This window comes from Saccharomyces mikatae (genome assembly GCF_947241705.1).
Source record: "Saccharomyces mikatae IFO 1815 strain IFO1815 genome assembly, chromosome: 4".
In the NCBI taxonomy this organism is placed as follows: Eukaryota; Fungi; Ascomycota; class Saccharomycetes; order Saccharomycetales; family Saccharomycetaceae; genus Saccharomyces; species Saccharomyces mikatae.
The window spans coordinates 400,061-418,605 of NC_079259.1; the positions used below are offsets into that span (position 1 = coordinate 400,061).

At 38.0% G+C, this 18,545-nt stretch overlaps 5 protein-coding genes and 1 non-coding gene across 6 annotated transcripts; 3 read left to right on the top strand and 3 right to left on the bottom strand.

Annotated features, from left to right (window-relative positions):
* Positions 1–365: 365 nt before the first annotated feature.
* Positions 366–2,279, bottom strand: RTK1 (putative serine/threonine protein kinase RTK1; the record flags this gene model as incomplete). Its single annotated transcript, XM_056226742.1, has 1 exon — positions 366–2,279. The coding sequence occupies one exon, from the start codon at positions 2,277–2,279 to the stop codon at positions 366–368; it is 1,914 nt and encodes a 637-aa protein (XP_056080987.1).
* Positions 2,280–5,683: 3,404 nt separating this feature from the next.
* Positions 5,684–5,756, top strand: Smki_4.trna3A. Its single transcript has one exon. It is a non-coding gene; the product is annotated as a tRNA-Ala (tRNA).
* A 1,419-nt stretch (positions 5,757–7,175) lies between these two features.
* On the top strand, positions 7,176–8,351 carry GPD1 (glycerol-3-phosphate dehydrogenase (NAD(+)) GPD1; the record flags this gene model as incomplete). The annotated part of the gene is made up of 1 exon (XM_056226743.1): positions 7,176–8,351. The coding sequence occupies one exon, from the start codon at positions 7,176–7,178 to the stop codon at positions 8,349–8,351; it is 1,176 nt and encodes a 391-aa protein (XP_056080988.1).
* A 976-nt stretch (positions 8,352–9,327) lies between these two features.
* GPM2 (phosphoglycerate mutase family protein GPM2) lies at positions 9,328–10,263 on the top strand (the record flags this gene model as incomplete). Its single annotated transcript, XM_056226744.1, has 1 exon — positions 9,328–10,263. The coding sequence occupies one exon, from the start codon at positions 9,328–9,330 to the stop codon at positions 10,261–10,263; it is 936 nt and encodes a 311-aa protein (XP_056080989.1).
* Positions 10,264–10,493: 230 nt separating this feature from the next.
* RPN4 (stress-regulated transcription factor RPN4) lies at positions 10,494–12,146 on the bottom strand (the record flags this gene model as incomplete). The annotated part of the gene is made up of 1 exon (XM_056226745.1): positions 10,494–12,146. The coding sequence occupies one exon, from the start codon at positions 12,144–12,146 to the stop codon at positions 10,494–10,496; it is 1,653 nt and encodes a 550-aa protein (XP_056080990.1).
* Positions 12,147–12,902: 756 nt separating this feature from the next.
* On the bottom strand, positions 12,903–16,733 carry OSH2 (oxysterol-binding protein related protein OSH2; the record flags this gene model as incomplete). Its single annotated transcript, XM_056226746.1, has 1 exon — positions 12,903–16,733. The coding sequence occupies one exon, from the start codon at positions 16,731–16,733 to the stop codon at positions 12,903–12,905; it is 3,831 nt and encodes a 1,276-aa protein (XP_056080991.1).
* Between the last annotated feature and the right edge of the window lie 1,812 nt (positions 16,734–18,545).

Consider the following 18,545-nt stretch of genomic DNA (forward strand, 5'->3'; position numbering starts at 1 on the left):
TTTTTTATCTGTTAAGTCATCTTCTATGATCCTTTACGATTTGTAGTGGAAGCTCTCTTTTCTTCATAGATTCTATTAGGCATGCGGCGGGTGACTTCGGGACACAACAATGAGTGAGTGCGTCCTGTATAACATAACTCTTGTAAAACTTTTGAGTTATTTAAGCGTTTTCGTTTTGATGAATGTATTTATGTATATATATATATATATTTATATATATGTAAGTGCTTTTTTTTGCGGCTTTCGTTAGATTTGCTGTTCCACCTATATGCACGCCATCTTTTTTTATATAATGCTTTTTATGATATGAGGACTATTATTGTAATCTTATATTTTTTCGGAGTTATTCGTTTTGAAAATGTTCATTAGTTTGAATCCTTATTTCCGTGTTGCTTGGTCATTTCATTCAGCTCCTCTTCAGTAACCAAGTGATGCTTATGATTTTTCTGTTTTTCAGCCAAGTTGCCAGATGTAGGGTCAATAGTGCAAGAGGGGACGGATGCGAGCCAATCATCCTTTACCACGTCGTTCATTAATACCCTTTGCTTTGGGTCTAAAGTCAACATTCCGCCTATTATTTTCCTTGAATGTCTTGGTAATAACCTCAATATTTTATTTGGACCTCGAGCAATATCATCTTCGTCTTCAGGATCCTCAGTAAATAACCGAAACGAGTTGAAGCTCTTTTTTGGAGCCTTCCAAGGGAATCTTTTCAGAACCATACAGTAAAATATAATAGCGATGGACCACACATCTACTACTCTTGGATCGTAAGATGTCTGTTTCAATAGTTCAGGAGCGAGATAAGGGTCGGACCCCACAATTCCATGTGACTTCACGATGGTGTCTTCATAAGGGTATTGAAAAACTACGGCACTACCGAAGTCGATCAGCTTTAAGATTCCGTCTTTAGTAACAACGCAATTATCTAATTTCAAATCTCTGTGAGCTAAGCCCATGGAGTGGAGATAATTAACACCATGGCAGAGCTGTTTGAAGTAACAATTGACTTCCTCCTGTGTCATTAGGTTACTCATGACGAGATTAAAAAAATCATATGGAGCATATTCCATCACCAATAAATAGGTGTCACCTTCAGTTAGCATATCCAAAGTTTCAATGATATTTTGATGATGCAGCGTGGAACCGATACAAAATTCAGTGGTAACCTTTTTAGAATAGTTTGCTAGTTGAGAATGGTTGGTGCCTTCATTGTTTAAGTGTGGTTTCCTAAACATTTTGCAAGCAAATAATTTCCCGTCAGTTCTTTCCACCACTGATACCGAACCAGAAGCCCCTTCACCCAATTTTCTGCCAGGAATACCATATTTTTCTAATAGCTCCACTGGATTATCCGTCTCGTATAATGTTTTGCTGTTATTTTCTACCAAACTTTCGTTGGTACTTGAATAAGGCTTCGGTTTCGTGGGAGTGGACCCACGATTGTGATGGTGGTGATGATGATTGTCATGATAATCGTTATGAATTTTTTTGAAAAATCTCGTTAGTCTTAGAGATTTTTTCTTTTTAGATGAGGTGTCATCACTGCCACTTGACGAATTATGTTGCAATTCTACAGACCCAGGGGTGGAGGCTTGAGAGTCCAGGAGGTGTCTGTCTTCAATCTGTTTTTGTAGTATTTCTACAGGGTGCATATGCGCCTGATATGATAAACTTGAAGATGCATTAGATTTGGCTGAAGATACTGTAGATATGTTGTTATGAGCTGAGGGGCGAAGAGGGTGAGGGTGGTGGAAAGTATCTTTTGAACCTTGATGAATGTAGTTCATTGGGTTGTGGATACTATGGGGCAAGTGGGACACGGTATGTCCAGTATGTCCAGTATGTCCAGTATGTCCAGTATGTCCAGTATGTCCAGTATGTCCAGTATGTCCATGATTGTGATTGTTGTGTAAGGACCGCGACGAAGGGTACTCTGTAGGAGCATTCTTGACCGGAGAGGGAGAGATCCCTGCCAATGTAGAACTTGCTACTGCATGTGAATCTTTTGATGGCGTGCCATTCACCTCAGTGTTGTTGCCTATATTTGGCCTTCGCTCGTTGGGTTTACTATACTTTATGTGATCCTCCTGGACAGTATCTGTATTTTTTTTTGAAGATCTAGAGGAAGATCTTGAAATATCGTCCGCCTTTGTGTATGATTGGTGGTTACCACCGCTGTTGAATATTTTCGCCGATAAATTTTTCAACTTAGTTGGCTTAAATAAAGATGATAGTGAAGTTGATGAAGAGGAGTGCAATGCAACGTCCTTAACCATTATATTTTGATTTTACGCTGCTCCTTTTCTGCTCTTTTTTTTAATCTTCTTTTGAAATGCTCTCAGCTTATTAGCACGGCAAAGAGTCACTTTGAATGAATGGCGTAATCAACGTTTGGAAAAGAAGAACCTTTAGCTATTCCTCACTATTACTTGTAATCAGTAATGAAAATCCTTTTTTTACGAGAAAACCTGCTTATTATAAAAAGTACAACATTTAGTAGAGTAGGAAGAGTCATACTGCAAAATAGATATATTAGAAGCGGAAGTAGGTTTTCCCCTTATAGATGTACGCCGTTCGATATTACCCGAACTGCAAGAAAGGCTGCCCCATAACATTTATTGGTCCTTAAAGGTGATTAATGAGAGGGATGATGTGCTCATGAATGGAATTTGTTATTGTTGTAGTAATCCCTTGTTTATTAGTTCTTCTGTCCTCGCTTATGTTGCCTGTTATTTTTCTTGCCAAACTTGCTCCTACTGCTAAAGCCTCTTGCTGACAAAGAATGAACGAATGTGCGGCGGTGAAATGAATACTGCAGGCAAGAGGAAGAGGAAGTCATACACGATATAGAAGTTCGACTAAAAAATGACACAGTGAATATCTAGCTTGAATTCCATCTTTATTGTAGACAAGCGTATCTCGAGAAGTATCCGCACTCGGTAAAAGCATGATCTAGGTTTCACGCTCGAGCTGCAAAAGTGAAAGAGTCACTTCAAGCATTATTCGCGCAGCGCTTTTCAGCAGTTTTAAACGGATGGAAGTGTCGATTCTTTACTTAAATATTCAAGGTTAGTTGTAGATTTTTTGATCCCAAGGCTGTCTTCGATGCATCTGGGGTGTTGATGTACTTTTTACTTGACCTTTGTTTTTTGAACGTCCAAAGGAAAAATATATTTCACCTTCGCAATATTATATTTAGTTACTTAATTTAGGTAAATAAAACTAAAAGAAAGCTCTAAACAATCTAAACGACGTAAATCTAATTATTCGAATGTTTTCATATAAAACGTAACCAACCCCTCGAACTATTTGTCACGATCTATGGTAGGAATAGTCTCAAAAGGGAACATAAACGGTAATTAAAAGTTCAATGTCATCAATCAAAATAAGAGCTGTCAACTAATTTAGAATATCAGTATCATGTATAAACTACGTCCCAAATTTCTGTATAAATTTCACTGTTGCGTTGATAAAGTAGCATTTATTGATTCGATCGATTTCTTTTCCTTTATTGGTTACTATCATCGAGAATAAAAGAGTATACTTGTCGTTTAAAAGCGATAACGATACCTAATACCCCCTTGTATAACAAGAAAATTACACCACGTTTGAAAGTCACCCTTGGTCTTATTTCTTGTAGGTTACCTTTCACCGCACCTGCCAATTTTTTGTATTCGTGTTAATAGCAATTTTTAGGAGTCTTGGTTGGTATGCCGGAGCTGGAGGAAAGAAGAAGAACGGTCTAAAACTGCCTGGAAAGCGAGAAAGACCCGCTAAAAGCACATCTAATCAATATCTTCAAACTTCAAGTGGGACCGCAACTAATTACGATAATTGAGTGGCTAGAAAACAGCGAAAACGAAATAAGCTAACCATTAATTAACAATGCTACGCTACGATTCATCGAAGGTTGTTTTCTGTTGTACGAATACTCTAAGATGACAACACCATAAAGTATATTATACAGGAGTGCGACATCATACGACCTCTCTCAACTATCTGAGAAATCGCTGTAAAGCCAGACTCTTCAAGGTGCCAATGCCATCCTTTACAGAACTAAGGTATGTACAATCTGGAGAGAAGTCGTTACCAGGCTTCACGTTCCTTATTTCAAGATGATCTTTCTAATTTCTGATGGAAAACCAAGGCAATGATTCTAGAATGCATGTAAGTTATTCTTTTTTTTTCAGCTGCTCCTACCGTATTATCAAGAAAGGGCTCGAGGGAAGATAACGAGTCATCATTACTGATATAGTTGTTCACGGGGACCAGCCTAGAGTTACTGAAACAGTTCTATGCTGCTCAATGAAAGAAATGAAATAATATTGAAGGATACGGGACTTTATTAAAGAGATGCGGTGACTAACATTAACAGCAGATGTGATAACGGTATCTGTCACGTAGCAAACCCATATATATATAAAGTAATAAAGAAACTTCAGATCCAAACTAACCCACCTAGTTCATTTCAATGTATCTAATTTTCACTGTGGTTCTGTGGGATACTGCAATCTATATATGCCGGTTGTGATCACCTCTTTGGGTAGGGAATCTTTGCTAGTTTCTGATGTAGTTGTCAGTGACCTTTTGGAGAATTTCTAGTGACTCACCTGCGACAGTGGTTTACTATTCGAGGTATGCTATATTGTGTCAGCACAGCCAACTTTCATGTCACCTAGCGAACCTTCTTATCCAAGTACTAAGGAAACATCTGACCTAAACTTGAACTTTTTGTTCTATCTTTATGTATCTAGTCTCACATTGTGGTTCCATAGAATACTAATATTCATACATATTGGTAGTTATTACTACATTGGAGAGTGTCTCTGAAAATATGGTGAATTTTGAGATAATTGTTGGGATTCCATTGTTGATAAAGGCAATATTATTAGGTATATAGAATATACTAGAAGTTCTCCTCAAGGATATAGGAGACCAATAAATGTGTTGGAATAAGTGATTACCACTATACATTTATTCATAAATTGTTGTAGTTGATGACGAACATTCTTTAACATGATACTAATGATGTTGAGTAAATTAATACTAACATTCTTATGGTGATACCAATTTAAATGGAGTAGGGAAATTCTAATTATAGAATTTCCTGCACTAATAAGATAAAGATCTATTAATTGTCCAGAACTTAGTATATAAGAAGAGGAGTTAACACTAAATTCTTATCATCAACACTCTGATTTATGTCTGAACCTTTTGGTTTAATACACCCAATCAGCGTGTGTTTTATATACCTCTCTTATATAGATTAAGAAGGAACGACTATTCTTAATTATTACAACTTACTAAACTACTAATTATCAACAAAATGAAACTCGTAATTCTACATAATTCTGTATATGCTTTTATTGTCATTTTATGTGTTGTCAGCCATTATCCTATAACATTATCAATCCTTGCCGTTCAGCCTCCACTTGTTTCGATGACAGCTTCTCATAACCTATGCCATCTTCTAACACCGTATATTATAATGTACTAGTGGTATGACTACTAGTTGATAGACAATAGTTGATTTTCATTCCAACAGTCTCTTTGTTCGTTTCAGATGTGGTAAACGATTACTTTTTAAAGTAATTGTCAATATTTCTTCTACAACAGGCGTTACTTCCCTAAGATAGTAGTATGTGTAAAGCCCTTATTAAAATAATACAATGTAGATAATGGGCGTGTGGCGTAGTCGGTAGCGCGCTCCCTTAGCATGGGAGAGGTCTCCGGTTCGATTCCGGACTCGTCCAAATTATTTTTTGAAGCTTTTTGTTGTTTTCTCTGCCAATGAACTTAGAGGAGAGTGGCCAGGCCAATCTTGTTCGCCGTCGCAAAAACATGAAAATTTGTGTCGCGTACATTTTTCATGAATATAATACGGCAAAGAAATCAAGTATATTCATACGGAATTGGCAAGATGAGGTACGTCAGATGAAGACGGGCCTGTTTTACAACACACAGTCCAAAATTGTTTTGTATTGCTCGAGTTTCGCCCTAATTTCTTTTCCAACAATATCTATCAGTTACTTTGGGGCAGTAAATGTACATACATGCAAGCAAGTCCTTGTGAGTCTGCTGACCTTAAGAATGCGCGTCATCCTACACTTTGGCAACTCAAGGCATGACCTTCTTGCGTGGTGTTTTCACTGTCGGAAGCCCGAGAGAGTTGTTGGTTCTCCGATTATTTCGTGCAGATAGTAGGTGGAACCTCGCCTCTCTTTTTTTCTTTTCACCTCTAGAGCCGGGCAGCTTTGCCCGGCTCAATTAACGGCCGGAAAAAAACGGAAAAGCACGAAGAACTTACATTGTAACAACGTACATAATGGTAGTATACCTAGCACGCACGTGATGTCCACGTAATCGCATCGCCCCTCACCGCCCACCGCTGAGTCAATCCCACTAAAAACGATGAATAGCTACGGCGGATAGCTTCTACTCTTCTTTAGGCAAGATGTCGGTGGTCCCTATTTCCTCCACAATGGCCCCTTCTGGGGTTTGGGCAGAGCTAGATCCAGGCAGCATGAAAATTCCTGAATTGCGTCAAACGTAACAAAAAGTAACCCCACCGTTACTTCGGAAAAACATCATAGTTACATATCGTCTTTGGCTTATCTTGTTTTGTCCCCAGTAGATCAGGTCAGAAGAAAGTGCAACACGAAAAAAAAGAAGAAACACAGAAGGCCAAGACAGGGCCAATGAGACTCTTGTCTTATCTCTGTCCCTGTGTCCCTGGTCCACCACGCGCCATTGTCCCTCAGCAACAAACTAAAAACCCATACCCCGGGCACCCAAAGTCCCCACCCACACCGCCAATACGTAAACGGGGCGCCCCCTGCAGGCCCACCTGCGCACGGCCTCCCGCCTTGCTTCGCTCCCTTCCCTTTTCTTTTTCCAGTTTTCCCTATTTTGTCCCTTTTTCCACACAACAAGTATCAGAATGGGTTCATCAAATCTATCCAACCTAATTCGCACACAGACTGGCTTGATATTGGTAGGTTCGCAGTTATATATATACTACCGTCAGTAAAGGTTGTTGTTACATTAGCTTGGAGTGTTCTCCCTTTATTTATTTTTTTATGTTTTCTCGTACATAAGACATCAAGAAACAATTGTATATTGTATAGCTCCCACAACACACACACACACAAACACATATCGATAATATAAAGATGTCTGCTGCTGCTGATAGATTAAACTTAACTTCCGGTCATTTGAATGCTGGTAGAAAAAGAAGTTCCTCTTCCGTCTCTTTGAAGGCTGCCGAGAAGCCATTCAAGGTTACCGTTATTGGCTCTGGTAACTGGGGTACCACAATTGCCAAGGTTGTTGCCGAAAATTGTAAGGGATACCCAGAGGTTTTCGCTCCAACAGTACAAATGTGGGTGTTTGAAGAAGATATCAACGGTGAAAAATTGACCGAAATCATAAATACAAGACACCAAAACGTCAAGTACTTACCAGGAATCACTCTGCCGGACAATTTGGTTGCCAATCCAGACTTGATCGACTCGGTCAAGGATGTCGATATTATTGTGTTTAACATTCCTCATCAATTTTTGCCCCGTATTTGCAGCCAATTGAAAGGTCACGTTGACTCCCATGTCAGGGCCATTTCTTGCTTGAAAGGGTTCGAAGTTGGTGCTAAGGGTGTTCAATTGCTATCCTCATATATCACTGAAGAACTAGGTATCCAATGTGGTGCTCTATCCGGTGCCAACATTGCCACCGAAGTCGCTCAGGAACATTGGTCAGAGACCACAGTGGCCTACCACATTCCAAAAGATTTCAGAGGCGAAGGTAAGGATGTTGATCATAAGGTGCTAAAGGCCTTGTTCCACAGACCTTACTTCCACGTCAGTGTCATTGAAGATGTTGCTGGTATCTCCATCTGTGGTGCTTTGAAGAACGTTGTCGCCTTAGGTTGTGGTTTCGTAGAAGGTCTAGGGTGGGGTAACAACGCCTCTGCCGCCATCCAAAGAGTCGGTTTGGGTGAAATCATTAGATTTGGTCAAATGTTCTTCCCAGAGTCCAGAGAAGAAACTTACTACCAAGAATCCGCTGGTGTTGCTGACTTGATCACTACCTGTGCTGGTGGTAGAAACGTCAAGGTTGCTAGGCTAATGGCTACTTCTGGTAAGGACGCCTGGGAATGTGAAAAGGAATTGTTAAACGGCCAATCTGCTCAAGGTCTGATTACCTGTAAAGAGGTTCACGAATGGTTGGAAACATGTGGTTCTGTTGAAGATTTCCCATTATTTGAAGCCGTATATCAAATTGTTTACAACAACTACCCAATGAAGAACCTGCCGGACATGATTGAGGAATTGGATCTACACGAAGATTAGATCTCGTAGGAAGGAGGAAGGTTATCGTCTCTTACTGTTCCCATCACTTCTTTCAAGGCTCTTCTATATCATATTCATGAATTAGCATTATGTCATTTCTCATAACTACTTTATCACGTTAGAAATTTCTTAATATTAAATTAATAAAAATTTAATAACAAAATAAAAAATAAATAAATATGTATATTTAAAACCCAAAAAATTCTCATAGAATAAAAGCATTAATTCTATACATACATCAGCATTACTCTTCCTTTTTCCCCTGTTCCTTCAGAATAACGATAGCTTAAAATGCGCCTATATATGTCTCCCCATTCGACCAAATATGGTATCATAATTATAAACTATTGATTGGTGTTAAGGCATCACTGTGTCTGTGAAAAGATTTCCCCGAAGATTAGTATTGTCGTGTTTAGGTTTCCCATGCCAAAGCTTTATGGCGCATATACTTGAGCACACGCAATCAAGACAAGTTTCCTAAATATTGCGGCGTCCTGAAAAAATAAGGGGTTTCTTCAGAGAAGTGATAGCGGAAAAAAAAGAAAGGAATAACAATAGTTGGCAAACTCTTCATGACGAATAAATAGGTGCTTCAAGATGTGACTATCATAATTATGAGTGATTGCTTTTATAGAAAATAAAGGCTTCCCTGACTGATTGTTCCTCTTAGGCTCGTAGTTGTTTGCAAAAAAGGAGAGTTCCTTATTTTTGGAAGTACGTGTTCACCATCTTCATGTTGTTGTCACCCCACCACGAAAACAATACGGAGCCAACCCTTTTCTTTTTTTTGTTTTTGGTCGAAACTTTCCACCTGATAAAACGTGACATAGAAATCTTTTGAATTGATAATCTATCTATATATATATATATATATACACTATGTAGATATATCTGAAGGCACACCTCAAAACACGCAGTTCATCAATTTCAAATCGAAAAACTAAAATAATTCAGATAAATTAACACAGAGAAGAGAATGACTGCGAACGCATCACCCAATGTCATGACATTATTCCTGTTGAGGCATGGGCAAAGTGAATTGAACCATGAGAACATATTTTGTGGGTGGATTGACGCTAAGTTAACTGAAAAAGGTAAAGAACAGGCCCGTCATTCTGCCCAGCTAATCAAGCAATATTGTAAGACGAATCATTTACAATTACCCCAGATTGGCTATACTTCACGTTTGATCAGGACTCAACAGACAATAGAAACAATGTGCGAAGAATTTAAGTTGGAACCACAATTACAGGTTGTCTACAATTTCAAAAAAATTAAAGTTGGAAGTGACTGTGGCAGCAACAGGAAGGATGCTACGAAAATCCCCATTCTTCAAACTTGGAGGCTAAACGAGCGTCATTATGGTTCTTGGCAAGGTCAAAGGAAACCAAATGTCTTAAAAGAATACGGTAAAGATAAGTACATGTTTATCAGAAGAGATTACGAAGGCAAACCACCGCCTGTAGATCTTACCCGTGAAATGATTCAACAAGAAAACGAGAAAGGCTCTTCCACCGGCTATGAATTCAAGGAACCAAACAGACAAATCAAGTATGAGTTGGAATGTAGTAATCATGACATTGTATTACCCGATTCCGAGTCTCTTCGTGAGGTGGTTTATAGATTGAACCCTTTTTTACAAAACGTCATACTGAAACTAGCCAAGCAATATGATGAGTCTTCGTGTCTAATTGTGGGCCACGGAAGTTCAGTAAGATCGCTATTGAAAATTCTGGAGGGTATATCGGATGATGACATCAAGAATGTTGATATTCCGAACGGCATTCCATTAGTTGTTGAATTGGATAAGAATAATGGTCTTAAGTTCATCAGAAAATTCTATCTCGATCCTGAATCTGCCAAGATTAATGCGGAGAAAGTTCGTAATGAAGGGTTCGTTAAAAATCCCTAAGAGAGTAAAGTTCATACACTTGTGCATACTCATAAGTAGAATGGAAACTCATAGAAAAGCCAATAAATATATGTTTAATAAAGTACTTTGAAAAAATATGATATTTATAAGAACATTTATGAATGCAGATATATATATATATATATATATATATATAAATGTGTATATTTATTTTCCATTTTGTGTGCGTTTTTCCTTTTTTATCCCCTATTAATGATGTGTAACCTTGATTAACCCATGACATAACCAATGTTGGCTTTTGCAAATTTTGTAACTTCTTGGCGTTCTTCGATTGATAAATCTTCATGCTTTGATTTTATATGCCTTGTCAAAGCATCCAGCCTCGAGAATGTCTTCTGATAGCCCTCGGACCCAAGAATTTTTATACACTCGGAACAACGGAAAACGATCTTTCTTTTAGCATGAATAGTGTTCTGGTGTCTTGTTAAATCATAAGATCTTGAAAACTGGGCGCCACATGGTTCGTTAGTAATGAGATTCATTATCTGGCAAGTGTATATTTCATTATTAGTATCCGAAGATGTCGTATGCACCGAGGGTGACGTTGTCGAGGTTTTTAAGTTCGAACTGGAAGATAAGGACTGAGAAGATAGGTGCTTCTTAGTGTAGTTGATTAGTTTCCGTCTGCTTGTGTGGGAGCCCGATACAGCCGGTGTCGGCTTTTTTATTTTTTCTAATGTAGCGTTCTCACTATTACTGTTAACGCCATTACGATTATTAGACGACTTTGTTGGTTTTCTTTTGCTGGTAACAGTAGTAGACGGTATATTTTCCGAGGTTGATGGGGATGGAAATCTTTCAAAATCAATAGTATTCTTGTTTAGAACGAAGCTTTGCTTTCTTCTATTCTTTAAAAGAGATATATCATATATATCGTCTCCCTCAAGAAGGTCATTGTCATCTTCCCCTTCGTCTTCATCTTCCCCTTCATTGCCATGTTCTTGTTCGTCCAACAAATTTTCAGACACAATATTGGTCATGTTATCTATATTAGAGTCAACATAGCTGTACTCATTAAATAGATGACCAGTACTCCTAGCTCGACCGGTTTTTTGATCAGAACCAAATATTGTAATTGGAGTAGAATCCAAAGGTAGTAGAGGTTCCTCCTGCTGTTGACTTTGTTGGAAACGATATTCCTTTTCTACAGTATCATCCTTTTCTTCTTCTTCTCCTTCTTCAATGTCATCCTCCTCATCATCACTAATATCATCATCATCGGAGTCAAATTCATTGTTAAAAATAGCTCTTGCGTCATCATTATTTATTGCGGTGGTATTATCTTGGAGAGACCACTGCATCTTTGGATTATAATTATCTTCATAGAAGAGTACTTCTTCGTCATTACCATATAGATTATCACCGTTGTCAAAAAAATCATTAGAAATCTTAACGTCGTAATTAAAAGTATTTCTTGTCGGTACATAGGGATCCGATACTTTCATTATATTTTTCAAATTAACGGTTTTCTGTAGTGGGGTTTCGTTGACATTCTTAATTTCATTTGGTATGAGGTGAACGTTACTAATCTGTCTATCGTTTGCAGTTGTGTCTCCATTTGTAAAAGTGGTGGTGGTTGTCAAAGTAGGATCTGCGTATTTATTAAATATTGGGAAATGGTAAGTTTGTTGTGGAGGTATAGAGGCCACACTGGATTCATTCTGTTGATAAGGAGAGTGACTCCACGTAAAACTGTTATTTTCTTTATTGTTGTTCACCAACTTATACGGAGTAATGCTGGCATTTGGATGATAGTTTTGATAATGGCCTGCGAATTGATTATGTACCGGGTTAGTATGGTACAACTCGTCCTCCAAAATATCCGTTAAAGTTCTCTTTAGGCCAAGTTCTGTAGATGCCATGATTGCTTACAATTTTAGGAAACTTTTGAAAAGGGTGCAAATAGCTATTGGTACTATCTATTATTAGTTGAACTAAAAGGCGGTGTTCTTCCCTGCGGAAAAAGGGAAAACGAAATGAAGCTGATTTATTTCTTAAGATACTATTCACCAACAAGAAAAAAAAGCGCTTCGAGTTTATCTTTAATTTATATCAGAGATAAACGTCTCCTCCTCCTTGAACGATAAAAAAAATCCGTGTGGGTTGGGCTGCTCATCCCGGGCTTCCCCCAAAATTGGGCTTCGAACTATTCTTTCCTTATATAGAATCGCTCTCCTCAACAAGTTTCCGAAACGGAACTTTCTAGAATTATCGTTTATAACGGGAATTAGTAATATGTATCACGTGATCGTTTCCGTGGAAAGGATCTCTCTTCTGTTCGCTTCCACGGATCTTGTCACTACTTCAACCAAAGGAACTAAGTGTTTACAAACACGAAGTAATACTGATTATTGCATCATGGAAAAAATGAAATTTACGAACAAATAATCTAATCGGTACAACAAGGAATATATTACTAAACAATATATTTTCTAGTGTTAACACAATGGATATACCAAAAAAAAGAAGTGCACTAGAAGAAAATAAATTCAATTCAATTCAATATAATTCGATACAATAAAATACAATAAAATACAATACAATACAATACAGCTAGTTCAAATTCAATTCAAACAGTAGATAAGGGAAAAAGAAAAAAGGTCTGCGAAAAAAGTACATTAAAAAATATCACCACAGTTCTTCAAATCATGATCCCTTCTCTTCACCCAATATCTACCCGTATACCTCCAATATTTAGCTTTTGTGATAGGATGAGTATCCCTAACAAACCATTGAGGATGATATTCAATGCTGTTTTCCTCCCTATTCCGGCGTGCTGCTCTTTGCTTCTCTTCAACCCTAAATTTCTCATCACCTGCCTCGTCATAACGCCCGTCTTCCATTGCTCTTTGATCTGGTCTCAAACGTGTATCAGTGGGGGGTAACCATGGCAACAGGTGTGGTTGTGGGGCATTCAGTGTGATGGCAAAAGGCGTCAAATTAAATGGCTCCTCAGGACGGTCGTTTGCTTTCCATAGTAAAAATTTCGTTCCGTCATCAGTTGGCCCATTCGCTGACGATGCAGCGGTTTTGGTTTTCTCGAGAGAGAGATCACAATCCTTCACTACTTTTTTAGCAAAGATAGCTTCATTCCAGTGTCCTCCAAGGATCCACACTTTTTGTTTCTTCTTGTTGTAGACCTCACCTGTTATTTCATATGCTCCTGATGACCTCCATCCTCTTGCTTTGAAATACAATTTGCAATGATCACCCGTTGTGTGGTTGACAACGTTAACTTCACCGTGATTGTCGACTTGTGGGTTACCAATGAGAATACCTATAACAGTATTATTTGGTTTCTTCCAAGTATACAGTTCCTCTTTTTCATTGTCATCTGGCCGCAACTTAATGTGCCATAAACCTAAGTGCTTAACATTGAAAGATCTGCCATTGAATTTAGTATCAACAAATGATTCACCCCAAAAGTCCCATCTTGGTGATTCAGTCCATGTTGCAGAGATCGGTGGGTGATGAGAAACTTGCTCCGTGAAGAACCTATACTGTTTATCTGGTCGAGAATATTCGAATGTTTCTCCTAACAGTGGGTTAAAAGGTTTTGCCACTCTTTTGGTGGTAGATGCGTATGAAGATGCTGTAAAGGCTGCCACATATAGAGTCCTCAAAGATGAATCCTCAAAACTTGCAGCCTGGTCTAACAGTTCCGAATACTCCAAATCCTCTGCCACTCTTTGTAAAAGAGATGTAGGTTCATTGAACGTAACGGGTAGAGTCATTCTTGTCATATCTTTGCCCACCATCGATTTTAAGACGGCCCAAAGACTAATCTTGGGCCTATCGTCCTTATCCATGGATAGCCTTTTTCTAATACCATCCTCATAACCAAGGTAGGATCCCTCTTTTAGTAAGTATTCTTCTTTCCTCTTCTGTACCGTTGTAACTGCAACAATAAGGGGTGAAGTTACCTCATTCTTCTTGATGTCTTTCGATGATTGTTCAGTTTTTGCTTCCTCTTCTATTCGCGGATTACTTTGTTTTTCAAACTTTTGGCTTGCTTTCTCAAACTCAGGCTCTTCTTTACTTTCTTTGCTCTGAGAATTTTGGATTTTGTTAGTTTCCTCATTTGGAATCGGAGGGGGAGCATGTTTAGGAGCTGCTGACATTGAAATTTCTGGATGAGTTTCTGTTAATTCAGTTACTTCGTCAACTAATTCTGCGGCATCATAAAACTCGTCAACATCAGATGCTTCGTCCTCCTCCTTTGTGGCGCTAATGAATTTCGCAATTTGACCGAGAGTACTCGCGGAGGTATCTGATTCTTGTTCTTGGTCATCTTCCAAGGTTTCCTTCCTATCAACGGAGACTTGTGATTCTAATAATTTTTTATGTAGTATTTTTTTCAAAACTCTTCTTTCTTTATCGATAGACGCCAGACGTTCAGTTTTGTTGGACAGCTCTATTTCCAGTTCTTTGACAGATTGTATCCAAACGTTGTTAACATCACCTTGTTTCGAAACCATGTCTACCAATCTTTTATCTCTTTTATATGTCAAATCTTTCAGTTTACCAAAAATGGTTGATGTGTTAATCAGACTTTTCTTTACTGTAAGCCAAACTTCGGGACTGGGTACCTCTTGCTCAATTAATTCAATTAGAAAACTCAACTCTATACTTATCGCTTGTTCATACATGTCAAGTTTTTCCTTAAATGGCCCATATTGTGCTTTGATATATTCTTCATCACGATCGAAGTTTATTCCAAGGTCCTCCTCCTCCTCATCATCTGAATTTGCTTCGTCACCTTCGAAATTATCAATATAGTTATTATCACTCAGAGAAGCACTAGATCCTGCTGTCGTATTAGACTGGCTTATGTTCGCACTGTTGCTATTAGTGATAGTAATATTGTTAGTAACCTTATCTATAGGACTAGCTACACCTGAACCACTTTGGACACTCCGGCTGCTTTTTAAAGTGTTACTACTGCGAACCCTCTGTAGAGCATGATCGGTGTGTACTCCAACAGGGGTTTTATTACCATCCAACCGGTTTTCAATCATTTTACTAACAAATCGTTTACCTGATTCAGTCAAATTATCGTTCAATTGGATCTCGCTAGATACAACAGATAGATTATTGCTTGGTCTTCGATAAAGACTCACAGAGGAGGGCTGAATCACCTCTTTATGTAGAGCGTGTTGATAGTATTGCGAAGCCTCGGGAAGAGAGCTTTGAGTTTTAGAGTGTGAAATCAGGGCTGGAGATTTGCTCTTTAAAACCAAGGATGGTGGTACTGCCTTCTTTTTGTATAATATCTCCTTGTCTTTGGCGAATCTGATAGCGCTTTGTATGGCGTTGACCCACCTAGTAGTTTCAACGGGATGATTACCCTTCAGACGCCATCTTGTAGTGCCAGTAAGACCACCTAGCAACTCGAAATTCAGCTTCTCAGAAGAATCAATATGTAAACGGCATGTGGAAACTTTCAAAGTGCCACGGGGTCTATCTGTATGTGACTGGTCTTTGTAATATGATAGATTTCCGTCACTGCTTAAAACGAACCAACGCAATTTGTACCCGTGCGCAAAATTTGTCCATTTTTTTAAAAATCCCCTATACGTAGGAGGCTTATTCGTCTCAACATTCTCATGGACAATAGCTTGTTCTCTCAAGTTCTTTTCAAGAAGAATTTTCAATTTAATTTCTGGAGTAGCACTACTAGATGGTTTAGTCGGAAGTCTTATATTCTTCACTAAATCCAGTGGTGACCGTCCCTTCTCATCTTTAACTGTTGCTTCTGCACCATGTTTTAGCAACCACTGACACATTTCAACGTCTTTTTTTTGCGAATATTCGTACAGTAATGTCGTACCAGTTTCAGGATCTATGCCATTAATATCTAATAAATTTAAATTTCTTGGGCTTTTCCAAATTGAATCTAATCTTGAAAAGTTTCTGTTATTCATGGCAGATCTTAAAGAATGAACTGTTTCCAAAAAATAATCATCTCTTTTCAACTGAATCATTTGTGCTACGTTCAAATCTTTGCACATATCCAAAGGTTGTAGATGAGCTTTATTCTTAATACAATCATTAATAGATTTCTGATCAAGAAGGAAGCTGATAACATCCGAACGAGATTGTGCAGCGGCCAGATGCAGTGGAGTATTACCGTTTTCATCCTGATAATTCAAGTCTAAGTGAATGTTATCATTGCTGTTACATGGATTCTTCCCATTGTCTATTTGATCCACCCAATTAGAAACGATTTCTTTGATAAGGAGAATAGGAGCTACCTGAACAGCATAATGTAGAATCAAACTGAGGACTTGTTTCACGGATAGGTCGTCTCTGGGTTGAAATTCATTATCGACAAGTGCCTTTAAATGATTGAAGTCCCCCTGGCCCAAAACTTCCAACAGCTTCACTTTAAGTAATGGTTTACTTACTTGGTTGAGACTTTCTGCACTAGACAGGTCTTCTTTAGACATTTCGTAAGATTTTTGGTACGTGTGCCTATCACTATTTCTATTAGTGAACTATACGGGGTTAAAATAAATATCTTCTTCGAAATGCTTGATCAATATTCACTTTCTAAATTGAGCAATATCAGTAAAAATATTATATATAGTGAAAAAGAATAAATATGCTGCACTTCAAAACCAAAAATAAAGCCAAACAACGAAGGATTTCGTCTCACCTTTCTTTTTCGCTGCTGGTCTGCTTCTTCTCCCTCTGCTGAAACGATTTAATTGCAGAGCTTAAATGATACGATTTCCACGTCGTTCCTCCTTCTCGCTCTAAAGGGGTAGGGAAGAGAAGGGGTCTTTATTTGAATGATCCCGCAGGAGCGAAAAAGACCCTGACTAAGGCTTTGTTAAAGATAGAAAAGAGTACCTAATGCAGTGGTAAACAAGCCTCAAAGTCAAATTCATATGTAATCGAAAAAGAGCATGAACAACTGAGATCAGTTGCTAGTGTTATCGCACACTCCTTGCCCAAGAAGTAAGACATTATAGTATTTTTATGTCTATTGTATTGTAATAGAACTGTGTATGATGTGTGAGTCATGATGTAATAAATGTGCATAACACCACTCATATTTATAATTTGAAAGGACAAACAAGAGTTGTCCAAGTCTGGATAAACTACGAAATAAATTGTTTCAAGGGAGCCTTAACATGTATGTGTAGTATATATGATAAGATGTTGTTGAGAGTATTAGCATAGAATACATCTTCATTTTCGAACACTACTGTGGAAATAAGTTGCACCTAGACAGCAGGAAATTTAGTCTTTTGTTCTGGCAATTCTACAAAATCAACCAATTTTTATTCTGCGTGTTTTTGTTATTGGTCATTCTCAACACTTTTTAGAAACTTTGGTCTGTACTAAGGATGCATTTTCCATTAAAAAAATGAACCCGTGTGTTTGCAAATGTTTGGAAGAGATAACGACAAGCATGTATTCATCATAAATAACACATTCAATGAAAATCCGCTAGCTGTCACGGGTGTTCGAGGACTTTCTTTAAGAACAGTTAATATAACTTGAAGTATACAAATGTTTTTTGGGGTAATGATATTCCAAGAGTTTTGAATGTGATATTTTGGATATATTTACAACAGTATTACTGCTCAACAACTTTTTTCAAGAACTACTTTAATATAAGGATGGCAATAGTATTTTTTTCTTCAAACTGGCACAGTGTATCGCATATGGATAACCGTTTTGACTTAACCTTATGAAGGATTATCTGGTGACTTTGCACGTTCCTTCCTCGATTGATGAAGAAACTCACCTTTCTGTATGTCTGTTATATAGGCTTGTCTAATAAAAGCTTAATAATAATTCTACATTGCTGTTGCATGAACTCGATTATAGCCATTGAGAAAGACTTTTGTCATAGCAGCTTTATAACGGCCTCAATTTATGCAATACGATGTGTAGTATATGACGCGGAACATTCAGTGGTCAAGGAATCAGGCAAACCTTTAAATTCTTCCCGTAAGGACTTGGCACTATATATCTCAAGATTCTGTTAGAAATCCATACCGCCAAATTAACAAAATACTCTGATATCTGCAGAATGTAAAGAACAGAGTAAAAATCATGTACATTCAATTTAAGCCTTCTTAGAATTGCAATTAGGTCACTCTTTCGCCTAAAAATATCTGGTACATTTGGGCATAACTTCTTTCGCGAATCTCAAGGTAAAATCCGTATAAACTTCAGAAGCTAAGTTGATCACTTTATGATCATTAACGCCACTATACTAAAAACATACTACAGCTTCGCACCCG